General features: G+C 32.2%; 1 protein-coding gene across 1 annotated transcript; it reads right to left on the bottom strand.

The window, feature by feature from the left end:
- Nucleotides 1-1159: 1159 nt before the first annotated feature.
- On the bottom strand, nucleotides 1160-20275 carry pstpip1a (proline-serine-threonine phosphatase interacting protein 1a). The gene is made up of 15 exons (XM_073850472.1): nucleotides 18602-20275; nucleotides 17616-17716; nucleotides 17443-17517; nucleotides 17271-17305; nucleotides 15242-15348; nucleotides 14832-14894; nucleotides 12390-12494; nucleotides 11722-11767; nucleotides 11463-11542; nucleotides 10889-10987; nucleotides 8453-8549; nucleotides 8192-8279; nucleotides 6497-6579; nucleotides 2065-2177; nucleotides 1160-1826 (listed from the first exon to the last, which is right to left on the bottom strand). The coding sequence occupies exons 1-15, from the start codon at nucleotides 18632-18634 to the stop codon at nucleotides 1695-1697; spliced, it is 1257 nt and encodes a 418-aa protein (XP_073706573.1). The 5' UTR covers nucleotides 18635-20275; the 3' UTR covers nucleotides 1160-1694.
- Between the last annotated feature and the right edge of the window lie 251 nt (nucleotides 20276-20526).

Here is a 20526-nt window from a genome sequence, read left to right as displayed (position 1 = left end):
ATGACAAGTTTATACCTCACAATTCTTACTTTGTAACTCACAATTGCGCAATTCTGAGAAAAAAAGTCAGAATTGTGGGATATAAATTGTCTCTTGTTTACATCTCGCAATTCTGACTTTTTTCTCAACTGCGTTTTTCTTGCAATTCTGAATGTTTTCTTAGAACTGCATTGTCTTGCAATTCTTTTTTCTCAGAAGTGAGTTTATATCTCACAATCATGACTTTTCTCTCAGAATTACAAGTTTATACCTCACAATTCTTACTTTACAGCTCGCAATTACGAGTTTATATCTCACAATTCTGAGAAAAAAGTCAGAATTGCGAGATATAAATTTGATCTCTTTTTTACATCTGGCACTTCTGACTTTTTTCTTAGAACTGCGTTTTTCTTGCAATTCTGAATTTTTTCTCAGAATTGCAAGTTTATATATCACAATTACGACTTTTTTTCTCAGAACTATGTACATCTCTCAATTCTGACTTTTTTCTCGCAATTGCAAATTTATGTCTCACAATTCAAACTTTCTTCTCAGAATTGTTTATATCTCGCAACTGTGATTTTTTTCTCTTAATTGAGAGTTTATATCTCGCAATTCTGACTCTATAACTCGCAATTGCAAGTTTATATCAATTCTGAGAAAAAAAGTAAAAATTGCAATTACCTTTTTTATTTAATGGTGGAAATGGGCTCAGAATTCAGAGAATAAAAACAAAATACAAATTCTGAGATGTAAACTCTGAAAATCATAAAATACATTTTAAAATGTTTTAGAATAGAAAACGATTCTAATAGTTTTAAATATACAATACTTATTTATTTTAAATGGTAATAATTTTGTAATAATAATAATTTTGGTCAAATAAATGCAACTTTAGTGAGCAAAATAACATCAAAAACAAACAAAATTTGATTTCTAAACATGTATGTGTAGAAATAGCCTTGAATTTTCATTAACATTTCAAAAATGACAACTCCAATACTGTGACTGAGAAATGTTCTCTTAGCCTTTTGGAAACTTGATACGTGAGGACAACACAAAGGCTGTTCTGTTTAAACTTTAAAATGTTTGTCCCAGGTTAGTTTCTCTCAACCGACCTTCTTTCAATGCTTGGAAAATCAAAAACTATTACAGCCACAGTGTTCAAACCATCACAGTGTTCATTACACAGCTTTTATTTTACAGTCCAAGTGATAAATGCAGTTCTATTATGAATAATATAACATTTAAAATTGTAGATGACCTAATTTGTGATTTATTAATTAACTTTCCAAAAAGTAAAAGATTTTAAATATCTACTGTATATATATACAACAAAATCTGTGTTTGTGCATTTTCATCATCTTCACATGAACTAGATCATGGAGAGTCCGTAGTGGCTACTCATTGTCTGCTATACATTCTTAAGTTTTTCATTCACAATAAATACATTTTTTAATAAATATAAATCTCTATCTCAACAATAATGATCGTTATGTATTATCAACAGTTTTTAATATATATAAGTAACCCGTTTTGATTTATTTACTACGTTCCATACAGATTTTCAGTATGGATGTGCTACTGCTTAAATGCATCGAGCAAACAGAAATCCTCCACTGAGACACTTTTACAGGGAGTGCCCTTAATAACTCTGCGATTAGAGGGCGTTTAAGGACACGGAGAGCCTTTCCAGTGTGCGCTAGACTCTTGATTCATATCTTGGCCAAGTAGGAACCTGGCACCAGCCCAGTCTGGCCGTCCCTCTCCACCGTCCACCAGCCGTCTCCTCCCTGATCCACCACGAGCAGCACTTCCCCCACAGAGATGGAGAGCTCATCAGGGCCCTGCACGCACAACAGTTAAACTCCCTCTTAGTCTCTCATCAGGCTGCAGTAAACATTTCCGCAACATCCGAAAAAGGATATAAACATTTTTCTGTGCTTAATTAACAGCCACGGTCAAAACCCAAAAGGATGTTTTTGAATAAACATGGTTTCAAACATGGAGTTCTAATCTTGGCCTTTACAATTTTCTGAATGTGCATCTTTAAAGTCCAGAGTGAAGTTAATAAGACTGTTGTACCTGAGCCACATAGTCATACTGAGCCTGGTATGTCCCGCTTTGAGAGCCAGCGCTGTTTGAAGTTGCTTGTGGAAATCCAGGAATGGAAGCATACACGCCATCTGACATTTCAGCTGAAAAAAAGAAAAGAAAATAGGCCAATGATAAAATATGTACTGTATAATATATTATATGTTTTATGTAAAACTAGTCGTACTTTACAATAAGGTTCAATAGTTAAAGGAACACTCCACTTTTTTTGGAAATAAGCTCATTCTCCAACTCCCCCCGAGTTAATAACTTGAGTTTCACCATTTTGAAATCCATTCAGCCGTTCTCCTGTTCTGGCGATATCACTTTTAGCATAGCTTAGCATAGATCATTGAATCCTATTAGACCAATAGCATCGCGTTCAAAAATGACCAACGAGTTTCCATATTTGTTGTATTTAAAACTTGACTCTTCTGTAGTTATATCGTGTACTAAGACCGGCGGAAAATGTAAAGATACAATTTTCGTGATAATTGCGTGATAATACTGCGCCTGCTTCGGCCATGTTACGGCAGCAAACTTCCTTGACTATTACCAAAGTCCTTTTAAGACAAGTCATGTCACTCGGCGGCCATCTTTGAAACGCCTTTCGGGCATCCAAGTGCAGCTCCTATCTCTTTGAATGGGGAAACATCAAATTCTCCAAAACTGTTCGCCAAACTTACGATTAAATTTCATATTTGAAATCTCCAAAGAAATCCAACAAGAACTGCCTCATAAATATAGTTCCTTGTGCTTTAATAGCGTTAAAAAACGTTTATTTTTCCAGCTAGATGAGCCAGCGCGCATGCGCAGTACTGAACGCACGTCTTAGAGCGCCGACTGTTTCTATAGCAACCGGGACTTCTAACTGCAGCTGCAGTGACGCGCTGACTTTACTCATCAACGATTGGCTCTTTCACTAAGAAGGCGGGGCTTCGCGGCCATGATGACCGTTGCATTTTTCCCCATTTAAAACTACACGAGTGACATGTCTTTGGTATTCTATAGTCTTTGCTATTACGCTGGAATGGGAGTGTAGTTCCTAATCTTATCAGCCTAGAAAATCGCAGCTTTACATTTTCCACCGGTCTTATTACACAATATAACTGCAGAAAAGTCAAGTTTTAAATAGGACAAATATCGAAAACTCGTTGGTAATTTTGAACGCGATGCTATTGGTCTAATAGGATTCAATGAACTATGCTAAGCTATGCTAAAAGCGATATCGCCAGAACAGGAAAACAGCTGAATGGATTTCAAAACGGTAAAAATCAACTTATTAACTCGGGGGGAGTTGGAGAATGAGCCTATTTCCAAAAAAAAAAAAGTGGAGTGTTCCTTTAACTACATTAGTTAACATGAACTAAAAATAAACAATACTTTGACAGCATTTAATAATCTCAGTTAATTTTAATTTCAGCATTTACTAATGTATTTTTTTAAAAAGTTGTGTTTGTTCACATTAGCAATTAAAGGGGCTATATGTAACTTTTTCCCCAAAATAAACGTAACAATAGCCATTTTATTTGACCATTTATGACTCAAACATCTCCCGATGAGCATACTGACACCTTGTCAGCTCACAGTGGGTGCACCTATAAGCCTTTATCCTATTTTTCCTATTTTCTGTCGGGTCGGATTTTTCGCGCGCTGTCTGTGGATGTGATGTCAAGCGCGTTCATGTTAAACTTTCAGATCACTCTGCCACCACCGCTAGTCATATATATTGCAAACAAACTTAGTTTCTCAAACAATATATGTATTTGACTGTTCTTACCTCTGTAAACATAATGTTGACTTCTTTGCAGCGGATGACTTGTGAAGTGTGTACGTACGAGCGTGCGCTGCGAGAGCGAGCAGAAAGGAAGAGCAGTTCCGTTTTTTGGCCACAGGTGTCAGTCGCGAGTTTAAATTTCAGAAAGTTACATATAGCCCCTTTAACAATGAATGAATGAATAACTAAGATTAATAAATAGTGTAATGTATTGTTCATTGTTCTTTCATGTTATTAATATATTAAGTAATGTTATCAAATGACACATTATTCTAAAATGTTACCATTAAACTAAACCTAAAAAAAAAATTAAAAATAGAAATGTTGTCCTGGCAGCTAACTGAAATAAAATAAGTTTAAGTACTAAAAAGACTAAAACTAAAATAATAATAAAGCTAAATAGACACATTTGCTAACAATTCTCAAGCATTTATTAATCTTAATAATTAATCATAATTAATTTAATAATTAATTTAATTCATTACTTAAAAAGAAAAGTTGTATCTGTTAATATTGGATCTCAGCTGACATAAACTAATAATAAAGAGTTGTATTTTTATTCAGATTAATAAATAATGTAAGAAACGAATTGAGCTTATTGTAAAGTGTTACCAAGTATTTTATTAAAAACTGTAAATAATATAAAATGTGGATAATAACTACATAATAAATACATAAATAATGCAAAAAAAACTAGTACTCAAATATGTTTTGGTTCTTTCAAAAATAAAAAATTGTTACCCAAAAAAAAGTAGAACTGAAAATAATATTATAATAGTATATAAATAACACTAGTGCTCAAATAAGCTTTTGTTCTTTTTAAGTGGTTAAACTAGGGGAAGAAAAATATATATAAATATATATATATATATATATATAAGCGTATAATAATAATACTAAATCATAAATGAAAAAAAAATCACATACTAAATCAGAAATTACAAAAAACTGAGATTATAAAAATAAAACCTAATTCAAAATACTAAATACTATAATAGTATATGAATAATAATAAAAACACCATTAGTCAAATGCGTTTTTGTTCTTTGTAAGTGGTAACTAAATGACAGAAAACTGAAAATAAAAAAATAAAACCTAATTCAAAATAATAATAAATACTACAATATTATATAAATAACGCTAAAATGCTAGTACCCAAATACTTGTCTTTTGTTTTGTTCTTAAGTGCATACACTAGGGGAAAAATTATTTAATATGTTTTATTTGGAAAATAAAAATTCCCTGAAAAAAAGCGGATAATAACAACTGAAAATATAAAAATAAAAGCTAATTCAAAATAATAATAAATACTACAATAGCATTATAAATAATGCTAAAAAACACTAGAACTCAAATACGTTTTACACTAGGGAAAATATTTCTATTTGATTTTTTTTTATTTGGAAAAGAAAAAAGTATTACAAAAAAAGCAGATAATAACATTACTAAATCATAAATTACAGACAACTGAAAATATAAAAATCTAGATAGAAAAGCTAATTCAAAATAATAATAAATTCTGTAATACAAATAATATATTTTTTTTATATGTATTTCGGAAAATAAAAAAAAATATTACCACAAAAAGAAAAAGGATAATAACAATACTAAATCAGAAATGAAAAAAAAAAGAACATATAACAGTAAAAACTAATTTAAATTAATATGAAATAATATATGAATATATGAATAATGCTAAATAAAACACTAGTACTCAAACACATTTTTCTTTAAAAAAAATAGATAAATATTAATAATAAATAAATATTAGGGAAAATATTTTTATTTATTATTTTTTATTTGGAAAATAAAAACATCACCCAAAAAAGAAAAAAAAAACCCGGATAATAACATTACTAACTCAGAAATTACAGAAAACTACAAATAAAAGCTCATTCAAAATAGTAATAAATACTATAATAGTATATAAATAATGCAAAAAAAAAAAAAAACACTAGTACTCAATCACATTTTTGTTCTTTTTAAGTGGTTACACTAGGTAAAATATTTTTGTGTAATTATTTTTTATTTGGAAAAAAAATCTGATAACATTACTAAATCATAAATTACAGACAACTGAAAATATGAAAAATAAAAACTAATTCAAAATAATAATACTGTAATAGTATATAAATAATGCTAAAAAAACACTAGTACTCAAATTATGTATTTGTTCTTTTTAAACGGTTACACTAGGAAAAATATTTCTATTTGATTATTTTTTATTTGGAAAATAAAAGAGTATTACAAAAAAGCAGATAATAACGATACTAAATCATCAGAAAACTGAAAATATAAAAATAAAAACTAATTCAAAATAATAATAAATACTGTAATAGTATATAAATAATTCTAAAAAAACACTAGTACTCAAATACATTTTGTTCTATTTAAGTGGTTACACTAGCGAAAATAAAAAAGTATTGCCAAGAAAAAAAAACAACTACCTAAATACCATTTAATGAATTGAAATAGTGGGCTAAAGTGCCCTCTGGTGGTGGAAAATATGACATATGTGCTTAACTACAAGTAGAAGATGGCTAGAATTAAAAAATGTAGTGTGCAATTTGAAAAAGAAAGAAAGAAAGAAAAAGAAAATGTAAAAGATGTCACCAAATATTGTCATTATGTAATTGTAATAGGTACCTGATGGAGGTGCTGATGGCTGAACACAATCATTATTAGTCCTAGAGCCAACGGCACAATTGCCTTGCAAGAGATTCGAAAACCTTTCAAAAAGAAAACACATGGGGAAAAAACAGCACAATTTAAATGTGAGGTCACTAGTTATGTTAATAAGAACTATTTGATAGAAAAAGGACTGATTCAGAAAATGTATTCACTGATAAGCACTAAGCCATTAAAGGAACACTCCACGTTTTTTGGAAATAGGCTCATTCTCCAACTCCCCCCGAGTTAATAAGTTGAGTTTTACTGTTTTGAAATCCATTCAGCCATTTCTTCTGTTCTGGCGATATCACTTTTAGCATAGCTTAGCATAGATCATTGAATCCTATTAGACCAATAGCATCACGTTCAAAAATGACCAACGAGTTTCGATATTTGTTGTATTTAAAACTTGACTCTTCTGTAGTTATATCGTATACTAAGACCGGTGGAAAATGTAAAGCTGCGATTTTTTAGGCTGATAAGATTAGGAACTACACTTCCATTCCGGCGTAATAGTCAAGGAAGTTTGCTGCCGTAAGGCGGAGTAATATCACACAACGCCTGAAATTAGTTCCCAGCTAGGTTAGCATTTGCACATGTGCTGCATGATATTACCAAAGATTATAGAATACTCAAGACATTTCACTGCTATAGTTTTGAGCGGGGAAAAATGCAACACTCATTATGGCCGCGAAGCCCCACCTTCTTAGTGAAAGAGCCAATCGTTGATTAATAAAGTCAGCGGCCACTGCAGCTGCCGGTTAGAAGTCCCGGTTGCTATAGAAACAATCTGCGCTCTAAGGCTGATGACACACAGGGCAACTTTTTGAGCAATTTTATTGGGCAACTTTTTTTGAGCAATGTTGCTTAAGCACTTTCTCATTGAGAATGGGTAACACATTTCTGTCTGGATAATTTAAATCAGTTGTGGGCCCCGTATCACACCTGGCTGCCCGTTGATGGCAACATTTGCCAAAAGTTGCCCGGCAAAATTGCTCAAAAAGTTGCTCAGTGTATCATCAGCATGAGACTGCGCTCAGTACTGCGCACTTGCCTGCCTGAGAGACGTTTCAGTGATGGCCGCCGAGTGACATGACTTGCCTTAAAGGGACTTTGATATTAGTGTTCCTGCTTTGGCCATGATACGGCAGCAAACTTCCTTGACTATTACGCCAGAATGGGAGCGTAGTTCCTAATCTTATCAGGACAAATATCAGGACAAATATGGAAACTCGTTGGTCATTTTTGAATGCGATGCTATTGGTCTAATAGGATTCAATGATCTATGCTAAGCTATGCTAAAAGTGATATCGGCAGAACAGGAAAAACTAAAGGTAAAACTCAATTTATTAACTCGGGGGGAGTTGGAGAATGAGCCTATTTCCAAAAAAAGTGGAGTGTTCCTTTAAGCATTTAGTTTGCTCACTATTGTTTTAACTCAGCAGATACTCTAAATGCAAAGTAGTGTATCACAACTCAGCCTACATGTCTCCTTGTGTGACACATCTGCTATCAGCTTTATGACTAATAAACTAGTATTTCTAATAGTCTAGTAGTCTAAATAGCGGCATTGGTTTACATTTTCCATTGTTTTTTGGTTTTGTCATCATGGCATATATTTAACATACAGTCTTATACATTATCATACAGACCCAGCTGTGGAAAACACACCTCTTCATCACACCTCCTCCAAAGCGTGTGATGCCATTGCTGTCTGTGGCTGGTTCTCTTTCATAGTAGTTTTCGAACACAATGGGTGCTACAGTCACAGACAGAAAGTTAAATTAAGCAAAGACACAACAGTACTTTTCTCAAACTATATATTCACCGCATGATTTAGCTATTAAACTATTCTGGTCATGATGGCGTTTTGTGATATTTTACAAAGTTTAATATAAAAACCCAATGGAAACATTATAGAAAAGCACTGACCTGCAGGAGTGGTGCCAGTGCTTTTCGACTTGATGAAGCTGTTGACGTCTTCCGTGATGTCACACATTTCTAGCACTTTCCTCACCTCCTCATAACACTGCATAAAAATGAACCGACATTTGACAATATGGCCAGTGCTTTATTTCACTGATAGAGACCACAAGTGAAAATGCTTCTAATTTGCCTTTGTATCATTTGATATCAAAATGTAATTGCTTTAAAGACAGCATTTGTGTAAAACTTGATACAGTGCCTTTAATTATTCATACCCCTTCATTTTTTTCACATTTTGCTATGTTGCTGCCTAATGTTAAACTACTTTAAATTACTTTTTTCCCCACATCAATCTACACTCCATACACCACAATGGCAAAGCAAAAAATATGTTTTTAACATTTGTGCAAATTTATTAAAAATAAAAAACTGAAAAGATCCTGTTGCATAAGTATTCATACCCCGTTCTTGGACACTCGAAATTTAGCTCAGGAGCATTCATATTGCTTCTAGATGTTACTACACTTCGAGTGGAGTTAAACTGTGGCAAATTCATTTAAATGAGTATGATTTAGAAAGGCACACACATCTCAGAAAAGGTCTAAACAGCTGAAAATCCTTCACAATATAGATCAGTGTTATTTTAGTACCATTGAGACTATTATTATTAAATATTATATTATAGTATACTGTTATAGTTTATATATATATTGAGTTTTTATATTATATATTCTGTTTTCATTTTTAGGTAAAGTTTTAGTCATTTTGTTGTTTGTTATACTGTATATGTACATGTTTTTTTGTATTTATTTTAGTACAATAAAATACAAAATCTTGCCTTGTCAGCTAGCTGAAATAAAGTTAAATTAATTTTTATTTTATATAAGTTGACGTCTATTTTATTTCAAGTAACTTTTAATTTTAGTTGTGTATATATATAGTTTGTTGTAAAGTATAAGTGCTACTCATTTCTGACAGAGTGGCATGAGGGGAAAAAATATAATTTTGAGCAAAATGGCTTTAGAAATATATTTTGTAAATTGAAATCTACAGATGCAAATACATAACGTAATAAATAAATAATGCTCTCAAACACATAAATACTAGCAGCACACACACATAAGTCAAAAGTTTACACACACCTTGCAGAATTTACCAAAATAAGAGGAATCATACAAAATGCATGTTATTTTTTAATTTAGTACTGACCTGAATAAGATATTTCACGTAAAAAAAATTTGTACATAATATAATCCTCATGACAAAACAATAGATGAATTTATAAAAATGGCCTTGTTCAAAATAATACATACGCTTCATTTTTAATACTGTGTTGTTACCTGAATGATCAACAGCTGTGTTTTTTTAATTTAGTGATAGTTGTTCATGAGTCCCTTGTTTGTCCTGGACAGTTCAACTGCCCACTGTTCTTCAGCAAATTCTTTGGTTTTTCAGTATTTAAGCATTAAGACCTTGGGGATGAAAACTTTTGAACAGAATAAAGATGTGTACATTTTTTTCTTGTTTTGCCTACATTCTTTCATTTAGTACTGCCCTTCAGAAGCTATAGAAGATACTTACATACGTTTTCCAGAAGACAAAATAAGTTAAATTTACCCAAATTCAATGCTCTAAATGCATCATGTTTCCTTCTGGAGCATCAGTGAGTGTTTGAAGCTTCTGTAATAGTTGCATATGAGTCCCTCAGTTATCCTCAGTGTGAAAAGATGAATCTCAGAATCATACAGTCATTGTTGGAAAGGGTTCAAATACACAAAAATGCTAAAAAAAGAAACAAAGAACTTGTGGGAACTGAAAGATTTTTCTGAAGAAAAGCAAGAAGTTTAACTGTTCAGCACAAACAAGGGACTCCTAAACAACTATCAATAAACAAACAAACAAACAAACAAACAAAAAAACACAGCTGTGGATCATTCAGGTAACAACACAGTATTAAGAATCAAGCGTATGTAAACGGGGTCATTTTTATAAATTCAACTATTATTTTCTCTTGTGGACTATATGTACACATCTTTTATGTGAAATATCTTATTCAGGTCAGTGCTAAATAAAAAAATAACATGCATTTTGTATGATCCCTCTTATTTTGATAAAATAATGAACATTTTGCAGATTCTGCAAGGTGTATGTAAACTTCTGACTGTATATAAACACAAACCTTTATTTTGGATGTGATTAATCGCAATTAATCATTCGACAGCACTATAAATAAACACTTAAATGTCTATTTTGGATGGTTTTTTTCTACTAGTCTGAAAGAAAACATGTTAAGAAAGCAAAATGTCAAAACTGACCTGTGAATGAAAAACAATGCTTTAAAAATAAAAATGCAGATCCATTTTTCCACTGTATGTAATCTTTGTTATTCACTGTAACAACCATCAATGTGATTTATAAAAAGCTTCATTAAGTAACACTGACCTCATCGTCTTTGACGCATTGCATGGAAAAGTGGTTACAGTGGACCCAAATAGCATTTCTCAAAATGTTAATGCGATCATCTTCCTGCTGCTGGAAAACCTAGAGAAATGAAAAGAATTTAGCTCAACATCATGATGTAAATACACCTACATGTTTGTACATCTACAATTTGAACACCCATTAATTAGTCAGCTTTATTAATGTGGACAGACGCAGAAGGAAAACGGCAGGATATGACACAGGCTGAGATAACTGACCATACAAGGTATTATTAAATAGAGTAAATGGTGATGTTGCCAAGTCTGTGCCACACTGTGGCTGCATTCAGGATGGTCAGAATTGGTGCTAAGAATTTACTTTATTTTATTTATTTACTTTATATTTACTTTAGTTTAAACTTTCCAAAACAGTCTCGCTTGAATTTAACTTCAGTATTTGTGGTTTGTGGCACGTAGTGGGTAAAACACAGAGAAAAGGGAAGTTCATTTTTAGTGTGTTCTATGTGGTTCACAGCTTCAGCAGAAAGACAGCTATTTCTGAAGGCCAGCAAATAGAGCGAGTGCGTATGTTATACCTCACACGTGCACTCATGCGTGGTCTCCCATTCCTGACGAATCTTATCCAGCTGCTCTACGTTTGACATGTACTGTTTCTCTGTGAATCAAGAACAAAATCAGCATTTGGAATTTTGTTTGCAACTATTTGAATTGTGCATATTCACATTATTAGATTCACTGACTGCTTTCATTTGGTTCGGATGTACTGATTACAAATTTTTGCATTGCAACAAATCGCTGCTATGTGTGAAAACAAAAGCGTATTTTTATTCTCACCTGCATCTGTTGCTGCATCCCTGCATTGTTTTGCTTTGTTTTGTGTCTGTTATGGCATAGAGTGTAAAACAGATTGAAATACATCTACGATCGCAAAAAACAGATTGAAATACATCTACGATCGCAAAAAACAGATTGAAATACATCTACGATCACAAAAAGTACTCAGTGGGTCATACATGTCAAATCAACCACTTTTCAGAAACTTCTCCAACTAAAATTTTACATTTTAAATTATTGGTCATACTTTATATTAAGGTCCAATTCTCAATATAAACTACATCCTTTGCATCAAAACTTTTAATTCGCTGCTTATTATTAATAGTTAGTAAGGTAGTTGTTAACTTTAGGTATTGGATAGGATTAAGGATGTAGAATATGGTCATGCACTATACAGTGGTGTGAAAGTGTTGGCCCCCTTAATGGTTTTTTATTTTTTTGCATGTTTGTCACACCTTAATGTTTCAGATCATCAAACAAATTTAAATATTAATCAAAGATAACACAAGTAAACACAACATGCAGTTTTTAAATAAAAAGTTTTTTTTTAGTTGAAATAAAATAAACGCCAACTTAAATAAAATCAAAATTTACTGACCCCAGGTAGCGTATGTTGTAATTTTTGAAGACACCCAGACAAATTTCGCCCATAATAATCCACATTTTACCTTTTCAGATTGTTTGGGGGTGACAGTGGGTGTACTGTTGAGCTTCTCAGCAGCAAGTTCAGCTTCATCAGCTTCTTTACACCTCTGTTCATATGTCCTTTTAGACTGGGAAAAGCAAAAAAAACAGGGTTAAAATTATGCCACTGCTCACCTAGACTTGAATGATGGCCAAATGAACCACAAATGACTAAATATTAGGGCTGTCAAATCGATTAATCGCAATTAATCACATCCAAAATAAGTGTGTATGCTTAAATACACTACCAGTCAAAAGTTTTTGAACATGTTTAATGTTTTTAAAGAAGTCTCTTCTGCTCACCAAGCCTGCATTTATTTGTTCCAAAATACAGCAAGAGCAGTAATATTGTGAAATATTTTTACTATTTAGAACAACTGCTTTCTATTTGAATATATTTTAAAATGTAATTTATTCTTGTGATCAAAGCTAAATTTTCAGCATCATTACTCCAGTCTTCAGTGTCACATGATCCTTCAGAAATCATTCTAATATGCTGATTTGCTGTTCAAGAAACATTTATTATTATGAATATTTTAAAAAGTTGAATACATTTTTTCCAAGATTCCTTGATGAACAGAAAGATCCAAAGATCAGCATTTATGTGAAATAAAAAGCTTTTGTAACATTATACACTATACCATTTAAAAGCTTGGAGTCAGTTAAATATTATTGAAATTATGCTTTAAATTGATCAAAAGTGATGATGAAGACATTTATAATGTTACAAAAGATTTTTATTTCAGATAAATGCTGTTCTTATGAACTTTCTATTAATAAAAAAACTGTACAAAATCTACTTAGCTGTTTTTAATATATTTTTAAATTTTATTTTTAATAATAAAAATGTTTTTTAAGCAGCAAATTATAATATTATAATGATTTCTGAAGAATCAAGTGACTGGAGCAATGATGCTAAAAATTCAGTTTTGAAATCACAGGAATAAATTACATTTCAAAATATATTAAAATAGAAAACATTTATTTTAAACAGTAAAAATATTTAAAAAATTTTTAACTGTACTTTGGCTCAAATAAATTGAGGCTTGGTGAGCAGAAAATACTTTTTTAAAAAACATAAAAAATCTTACTGTTCAAAAACTTTTGACTGGTAGTGTAAATACCTTAAATATATTTTTAATTTATACGTACATGTATGTATTTAAGAAATATGTGTTATATATATTTATATTTATATATAATATAAATACAAATACGTATATATGTGTAAATATTTCTTACATATACAGTATGTGTGTGTATATGCACAGCACACACACACCATGCAAACACAAACTTTTATTTAGGATGCGATTAATCACGATTAATTGCATTTAATTGTGATTAATCGATTTGACAGCACTACTGAATATATTTAAACAAATTGAAATGAATATGCAGAAAACTTCCCCTTGTTGTTAAACTTGATTCTAACCTCAGTCTGCATTCTTATCTCATGAAAAGTCACAGAAAAAGTGAGATTAGACTTTCATAATCTTCCTGAACTGGTTTCACTCACCCAAACAAGGATGTGATTTTTTTTAATAAAGAAAAGATGGAAAAATTTGCTAGTAAGAAAATTGCTAGTAAATTTCACAATAATTACCAAGAAAGTGTATTTTTACCATTTTGTTGGGCTGTAATGTTTTTTTTTAAGTTTGCTATTTTAAAAAAACAAGTTTTTCATTAGTTGCAATATACTTGCTAATCTATTTAAAATCTATTTCACTACAGAGACAGTCCCACTGACAACCTAGTGTGCTTAAATACAATCTTGGTGGATTATGAAGCATGTGTTCTGAGGTTAAAACTAACTTCCTGTCATTCACTCATCATAACCCTCATCTTACCTCAAGTCACACAAATACCTTTACAGTTCCTGCCCTTAACCGATCAGATTCCCTGTCACTCTTTTGTTTGTCAAAGCAGAATGTTATACGATAATACAAACTAACTTCATCCTCAAATGTCAACTCGCCTCAGGAGTCCAAATGTGTGCCTTTGCTTTCTGAATTTGTTTCAATCTACCAAGACAAACGGAAACACATCTCTTTTTTTGACAATATAACAGTCGTCTGTTGTCAGGAAATTGCGAATATATGAGGAAGAGAAAAAACCTAGCTTTGAGAAAACAAAGCCTGTATCAGTGGGAGAGTGAACAGAAGTGTGCAGGCGAGAAAGAAATATACTTCTAGTAGAGAAGTGAGACTTCCTGAGATGACAGTTACAACATTTTAAAGCCCCATCCCCCCTCTGCCCTGCACATTAGCTGCAGAGAGTTTAGCGTATGCACTGATGATTTAAATCACTCTCTTTTTACCCTTCCTCTTCCTGATATTCTGCTTTGAGTCTCTATTAGGCAAATACAGGATGAACTGAGTAGCCTACCAAACTGAAGTCACTTTACTAAAGTAAATTAGACTTACCTCCATTGTTTTCTTATATAATGACACTTTGATCTTCTGAACCTTTTCCATGACACCTTCAAACTGCAAAAAGAAAACCTTTTTTAACCACCTTAACCACAAAGCAATGGTGCACTCTCTGAGAAGATATAAAGGTGTCCATGGGGCGGTACGAAAGATAAAATGTACTAATATGTACCCTTAATGCACCGTTTAGGGGTAAAATAAGGTACAAAGATGTGCCTTTTAGCTTTTGTACATTTGGGTCCCGCCCAAATGACAGTTTATTTTCCCTCAGAGTGTATCAAGAAGCATCTTGGTTTGAACACAAAGACAGTACGGTGCAGCCCAATCTCAAACATAGAACAACTTTTGAGAAAGTGGTTTGTGGTTCTGCAAATTCAGATTAATTAAAGCATCACAAGTTTCACCTTCTTTCGCTGCTCCTTCTGTCTCTCTCTGAACTGCTCCATTCGTTTCGCCTCTTCTCGTAACATCCCAGAGAGCTGAATGTGCAAATTTCCAATGTTCTCCATTTCTAGGTGAGAAAACAGCATATTCCAATTTAGATTCAGAACAGATGAAGCTGCTATTCTTCCCTTTTTTAAAAAAAATATATGTCTGTAAGTCTGTGTAAAGCAATATTAAATGTGTTCTAAGTTTGTCACACCACAAAAAAATATGTTATTAACCACCCAGCCAAGTTTGAATGCTAAAAAATCGGCAAGTAAAAAATTTATCAAAACCGTAAAAAAATAAAATAAAATAAAAAATGCTGGGGCGTGTCCACTATTGGTGCTAAAACCACGCCCACTTGTGGGAAAGCTGCCGCCTCTGTCAACTGTCAAATATAAATATATTTAAATAAGAAGTCCAAGCTGTTTTGTAAATTATCGCAAGCAGGTAATATGCATTGATGTGACGAAGGCATAGCTATCTAGCAAACTGTAGACGGTATTGACTAACTCGACAGTAATTTGCGATTGAGCAGGCGAAACCCTGATGCTAATGCACTCTAGCATGCTCAGTGGCGCCACTGCATCAGAGTAATGATTTTAGCCCTGGTCAAAAAATCCTGAACACAAAAATGGGGTTAAAAAAAAAAAAACTATGGACGCCTGTTTCCGCCATTAATAGAAAAAGAAGAAAAGGTTCTTGCGATTTTTTTTCTCACTATTGTGAATTTTTTTCTTACAAATGCAGGATATAAACTCGCAATTCTGACTTTTTTAAAAAATATTGGAGATACAAACTCGCAATTGTGAGTTATAAAGTCAGAATTGTGGAACAAACTCACAATTGATAAAAACCTACAATTGTGAGAAATAAAGTCAGAATTGTGTGATATAAACTCGCAACTGATAGAAATGACTTGAGAAGTCAGACTTGATATAAACTTGCAACTGGGAGTTATAAAATCAGAATTGCGAGATGTAAACCAGCAGTATTTACTTTTTATAAAGTCAGAAATAAAGTCAGAATTGTGTGATATAAACTTTTTTTTCAGAATTTCATGATAAAAACTCACAATTGCGAGTTATAAAGTCAGAATTGCGAGATGTAAACCCACAATTCAGATTTTTTTTAAAAGAATTGCAATTAAAACTCACAATTTGCAAGAAATAAAGTCAGAATTGTGTTATATAAACTCGAAATTGTGAGCTATAAAGTCAGAACGGCAAGATACAAACTCACAGTTCTTTGCGTGATATAATGTGTTATATAAACTTGCAATTGCGAGTTATATAGTCAGAATTGCGTGATATAAACTCGCAATTGTGAGAAATAAAGTCAGAATCGTGTGATATAAACACGCAATTGCGAGTTATAAAGTCAGAATTGCAGTATTTAGTGTAATTGCAGTATACAGTATTATAGTCAGAATTGCAGTATTTACTTTTTATAAAGTCAGAAAAAAAGTCAGAATTGTGTGATATAAACTCACAATTGCGAGTTATAAAGTCAGAATTGCAGTATTTAGTGTAATTGCAGTATACAGTATTATAGTCAGAATTGCAGTATTTACTTTTTATAAAGTCAGAAAAAAAGTCAGAATTGTGTGATATAAACTCACAATTGCGAGTTATAAAGTCAGAATTGCAGTATTTAGTGTAATTGCAGTACACAGTATTATAGTCAGAATTGCAGTATTTACTTTTTATAAAGTCAGAAAAAAAGTCAGAATTGTGTGATATAAACTTTTTTTTCAGAATTGCAATTAAAACTCACAATTGCAAGAAATAAAGTCAGAATTGTGTTATATAAACTCGCAATTGTGAGATATAAAGTCAGAATTGTGTTATATAAACTCGCAATTGTGAGTTATAAAGTCAGAATTGCAAGATACAAATTCACAGTTCAATTGCGTGATATAAACTCACAATGTTTTGCTGAATTGCCTTTACACAGACTTAACACTGTTTAAGTGTAAAGCTTATTTGCATCTGGGTTGTTACTTACGAGCTTTTAGCTGGTCAAATGATGCCTTCAAAGTGCTAAAACACCAAAGCAATAACAATAAAGATCAAATTGACTTATGCACATAAGCTTTTATTTGTATGCAAAATAATAAACCAGTAGCCAATATATACATAAATAAACACATTAAATCACACCTACAATATTTGCTTACCCAATTTCACTTTGCCCTCCTGTCTTGCGTGCAATAGTAATCAATTCCTTCCCGTACCTTTCCTCTGCCATCGCTCTACGAGTAGAAAACTCCATTGTTATCAATACTTTTAACCAACGCTAAACAGTGTACCTCGTAGAAATAAATCTAAATGTGCAATTTGTAGCTGTTACCTCATTTTTAAGAGCTCCTCCATATCTTTACAAGCTCGTCTGCCATCGCACAGCTTCTGGATAAGATTTTCATATCCGACGTTACTGGTGAATTCTGGACCCTGGAAATAAAGAGTATTAGATTGTGTTTATTCAGCAACATCTAATTTGATATACCTCTCTGTAGAATTTCTACTATGTGAGGCTTAATCCTAAAGGAACTTTCTTTACTTGTAGCACAGTATTTATCAAAATTAGGCCTTATTTGAAAAAGTTTGTGGTATCAGATTGTCTGAGGTGGTTAAACAGTTTAATCATGTGCCCACTGACACCATTTATCTTAACTTTCTTACATTTGTAAGAGAAAACAGTAGTACTGTTTTCACATAACTGCTGTATGCATTTTTACATGCAGGCTTCACATTGAACACTACTAGCATGGTTTGCCATGCAAATCAACCCAGAAGTTGCTTTGTAGATAGATGCTCTGACAACACAAGCACAAGATCAAAGCTAAAAAGAGGGTACAGCGGACACACAGTCAAACGCTCAACAGGAAGCCCATAGATCATCTCCATGACACAATATCAGGATGTCCAAATATAAACACTAATGTCTAAAAGAGAAGTATTTTTTGAAGGCAATGACAAAAATCCTATTCTTAAGAATCTTAAAAATCATTCTTCGTTTGAGAGACACTCAACTCTTCTATTTCAGTCCCTTTCTGTCAGTACAAAACTAAAGCTGAAACACATCAATGAAAAACAATGAGAGATTATAGCTGAACGTATCTTCTTTAAAGATACAGTAATAAACGAGAATGGCAGATTTGGTAAGTGGCTCTTAAAGTACGCTCTTAAAGCATAAGGTAATGTGATGCTGGACAATTATTGAAAGTTATAGACTGTCACTCACCATATGCAATGCTTTTAACCTCAAGCATGTCAGCCTTAACATACAACAGTGTTCAATCTAATCTGTCAAAATAGCTCAAGATGTTTACTTACCCAAAAAGAATCTTTGAATTGCAACGGTGTCATTTTTAAAGCCGTTTAGGAACGTCGCAAGAACCCAGAAGGAAACTAAATCGTAATAAAGAAAAATGAAAGAAAGAACAGACGCAGGAAACCACCGTTTCACAGTACGCCGTGGTGCTCAGGTTTGACTCAGATAAGGAAGCTCTCTCCTATAATGTCATTGACCACAGAGAGCCTGCCCGACAGATAATACGCATGCATTCAGCAGCCATTTGAATACTAGATAGGATGGAACATCTCAAACTGTGGGCTTTTGGAAAATATAAAGAGTCAGTCTTTAGGTGTCGAAGACATTTTGAGCAAAAAAAAAAAAAAAAAGAAGAAGAACATTGAAATCTAAAGTAGAGTTCAGATACGTTTTTTCTTCATATCTTCGGAAATAGCAAAGTGGTAGCAGTTGAATCAAGACATAGACTTGTTGATTTGAATATCTTTTGGCTCCAAGCTACAGCACAGCAATTGAAAGTGATAACTACTGATTTTACAAAGCGGGCCAAAAGAAAAGAGCATCTTATACCACTTAGAAAAGGCAATTTCACTATAGATAAAATCTTTTTTACTTGCTGAATGAAATTCAATCCTACTTGTTTCGTATTCATTTTGGGATGCTGATTTCAAAAATAGTGCTTGTTTTGTCACACTTTCTCACGAAATATGTGGTTTTCATAGCATTTTTTGCTTTTGACAACCAGTTGTAAGTTGAAGAAGTCTTGTATTACATTTACATTCATAAGAAAACTGCCATGAATACATGATTCCTATCTTTCTCTGAGCCAGGTTAAAACTATTTGCTCAATTCTCAGCATATTTTAACATGTATTAATGATTCTGAAGATCAGAATTATGGGCAGTGATTAAACAAAAATGCAAACGTGAGCCAGATGTTTTCTGCTATCTGTGGGTGTTTTACTACATCCAAGCGCGCAACATTAAATTGCAGATTTTATGAAGAAAAAAATCGATCGTACACTACCAGTCAAAAGTTTTTGGACAGTAAGATTTTTTACATTTTTTAAGGAAGTCTCTTCTTGATCCAAAGTACAGCAGAAACTGTTAAAGTTTTACATTTAGAAAAACTAACTTTTCTATAAGAATGTATTTTAAAATATAATTAATTCCTGTGATTTCAAAGCTGATTTTTAGCATCATTACTTCATTCACATGATCTTTCAGAAATCATTCTAATATTCTGATTTGCTGCTCAAAAACATTTATTATTATTATTATGCTGGAAACAGCTGAGTAGGATTTTTTCAGGTTTCTTTGATGAATAGAAAGTTTAGAAGAACAGCATTCTCCTAAAATGGAAATCTTTGTAACGTTATACATGTCTTCATCATCACTTTTGATCAACTTAAAGCATCCTTGATAAATAAAATTAATTTCTATAATTTCTTTCCCAACAAAAAAGCTTTTGAATGGTACAGTGTATAACGTTACAAAAGCTTTTTATTTCAGATAAATGCTGATGTTTCAATTTCTCTACTCATCAAAGAATCCTGAAAAAAAGTCAACTGTTTTGAATATTGGATGTAAAAATAAAAATCAATTCTTGAACAGCAAATCAGCATATGAGAATGATTTCTGAAGGATCATGTGACACTGAAGACTGGAGTAATGATGCTGAAAATTTAGCTTTGATCACAGAAATAAATTACATTTTAAAATATATTCAAAAAGAAAACAGTTATTATAAATAGTAAAAAAATTCACAATATTACTGCTTTTGCTGTATTTTGGACCAAATAAATGCAAGCTTGGTGAGCAGAAGAGACTTAAAAAAACAAAAAAACATTAAAAGTCTTACTGTTCAAAAACTTTTGACTGATAGTGTAGGTTAAATTATAAATTTAGTTATTTTAATATGTGCATTAAAACAGACACATATATGAGCA

The sequence above is a fragment of the Garra rufa genome, chromosome 11 (assembly GCF_049309525.1).
Source record: "Garra rufa chromosome 11, GarRuf1.0, whole genome shotgun sequence".
NCBI classification, from domain to species: domain Eukaryota; kingdom Metazoa; phylum Chordata; class Actinopteri; order Cypriniformes; family Cyprinidae; genus Garra; species Garra rufa.
The sequence above is the reverse complement of the archived record's forward strand: the minus strand, read 5'-3'. Positions and strand labels throughout refer to the sequence as shown.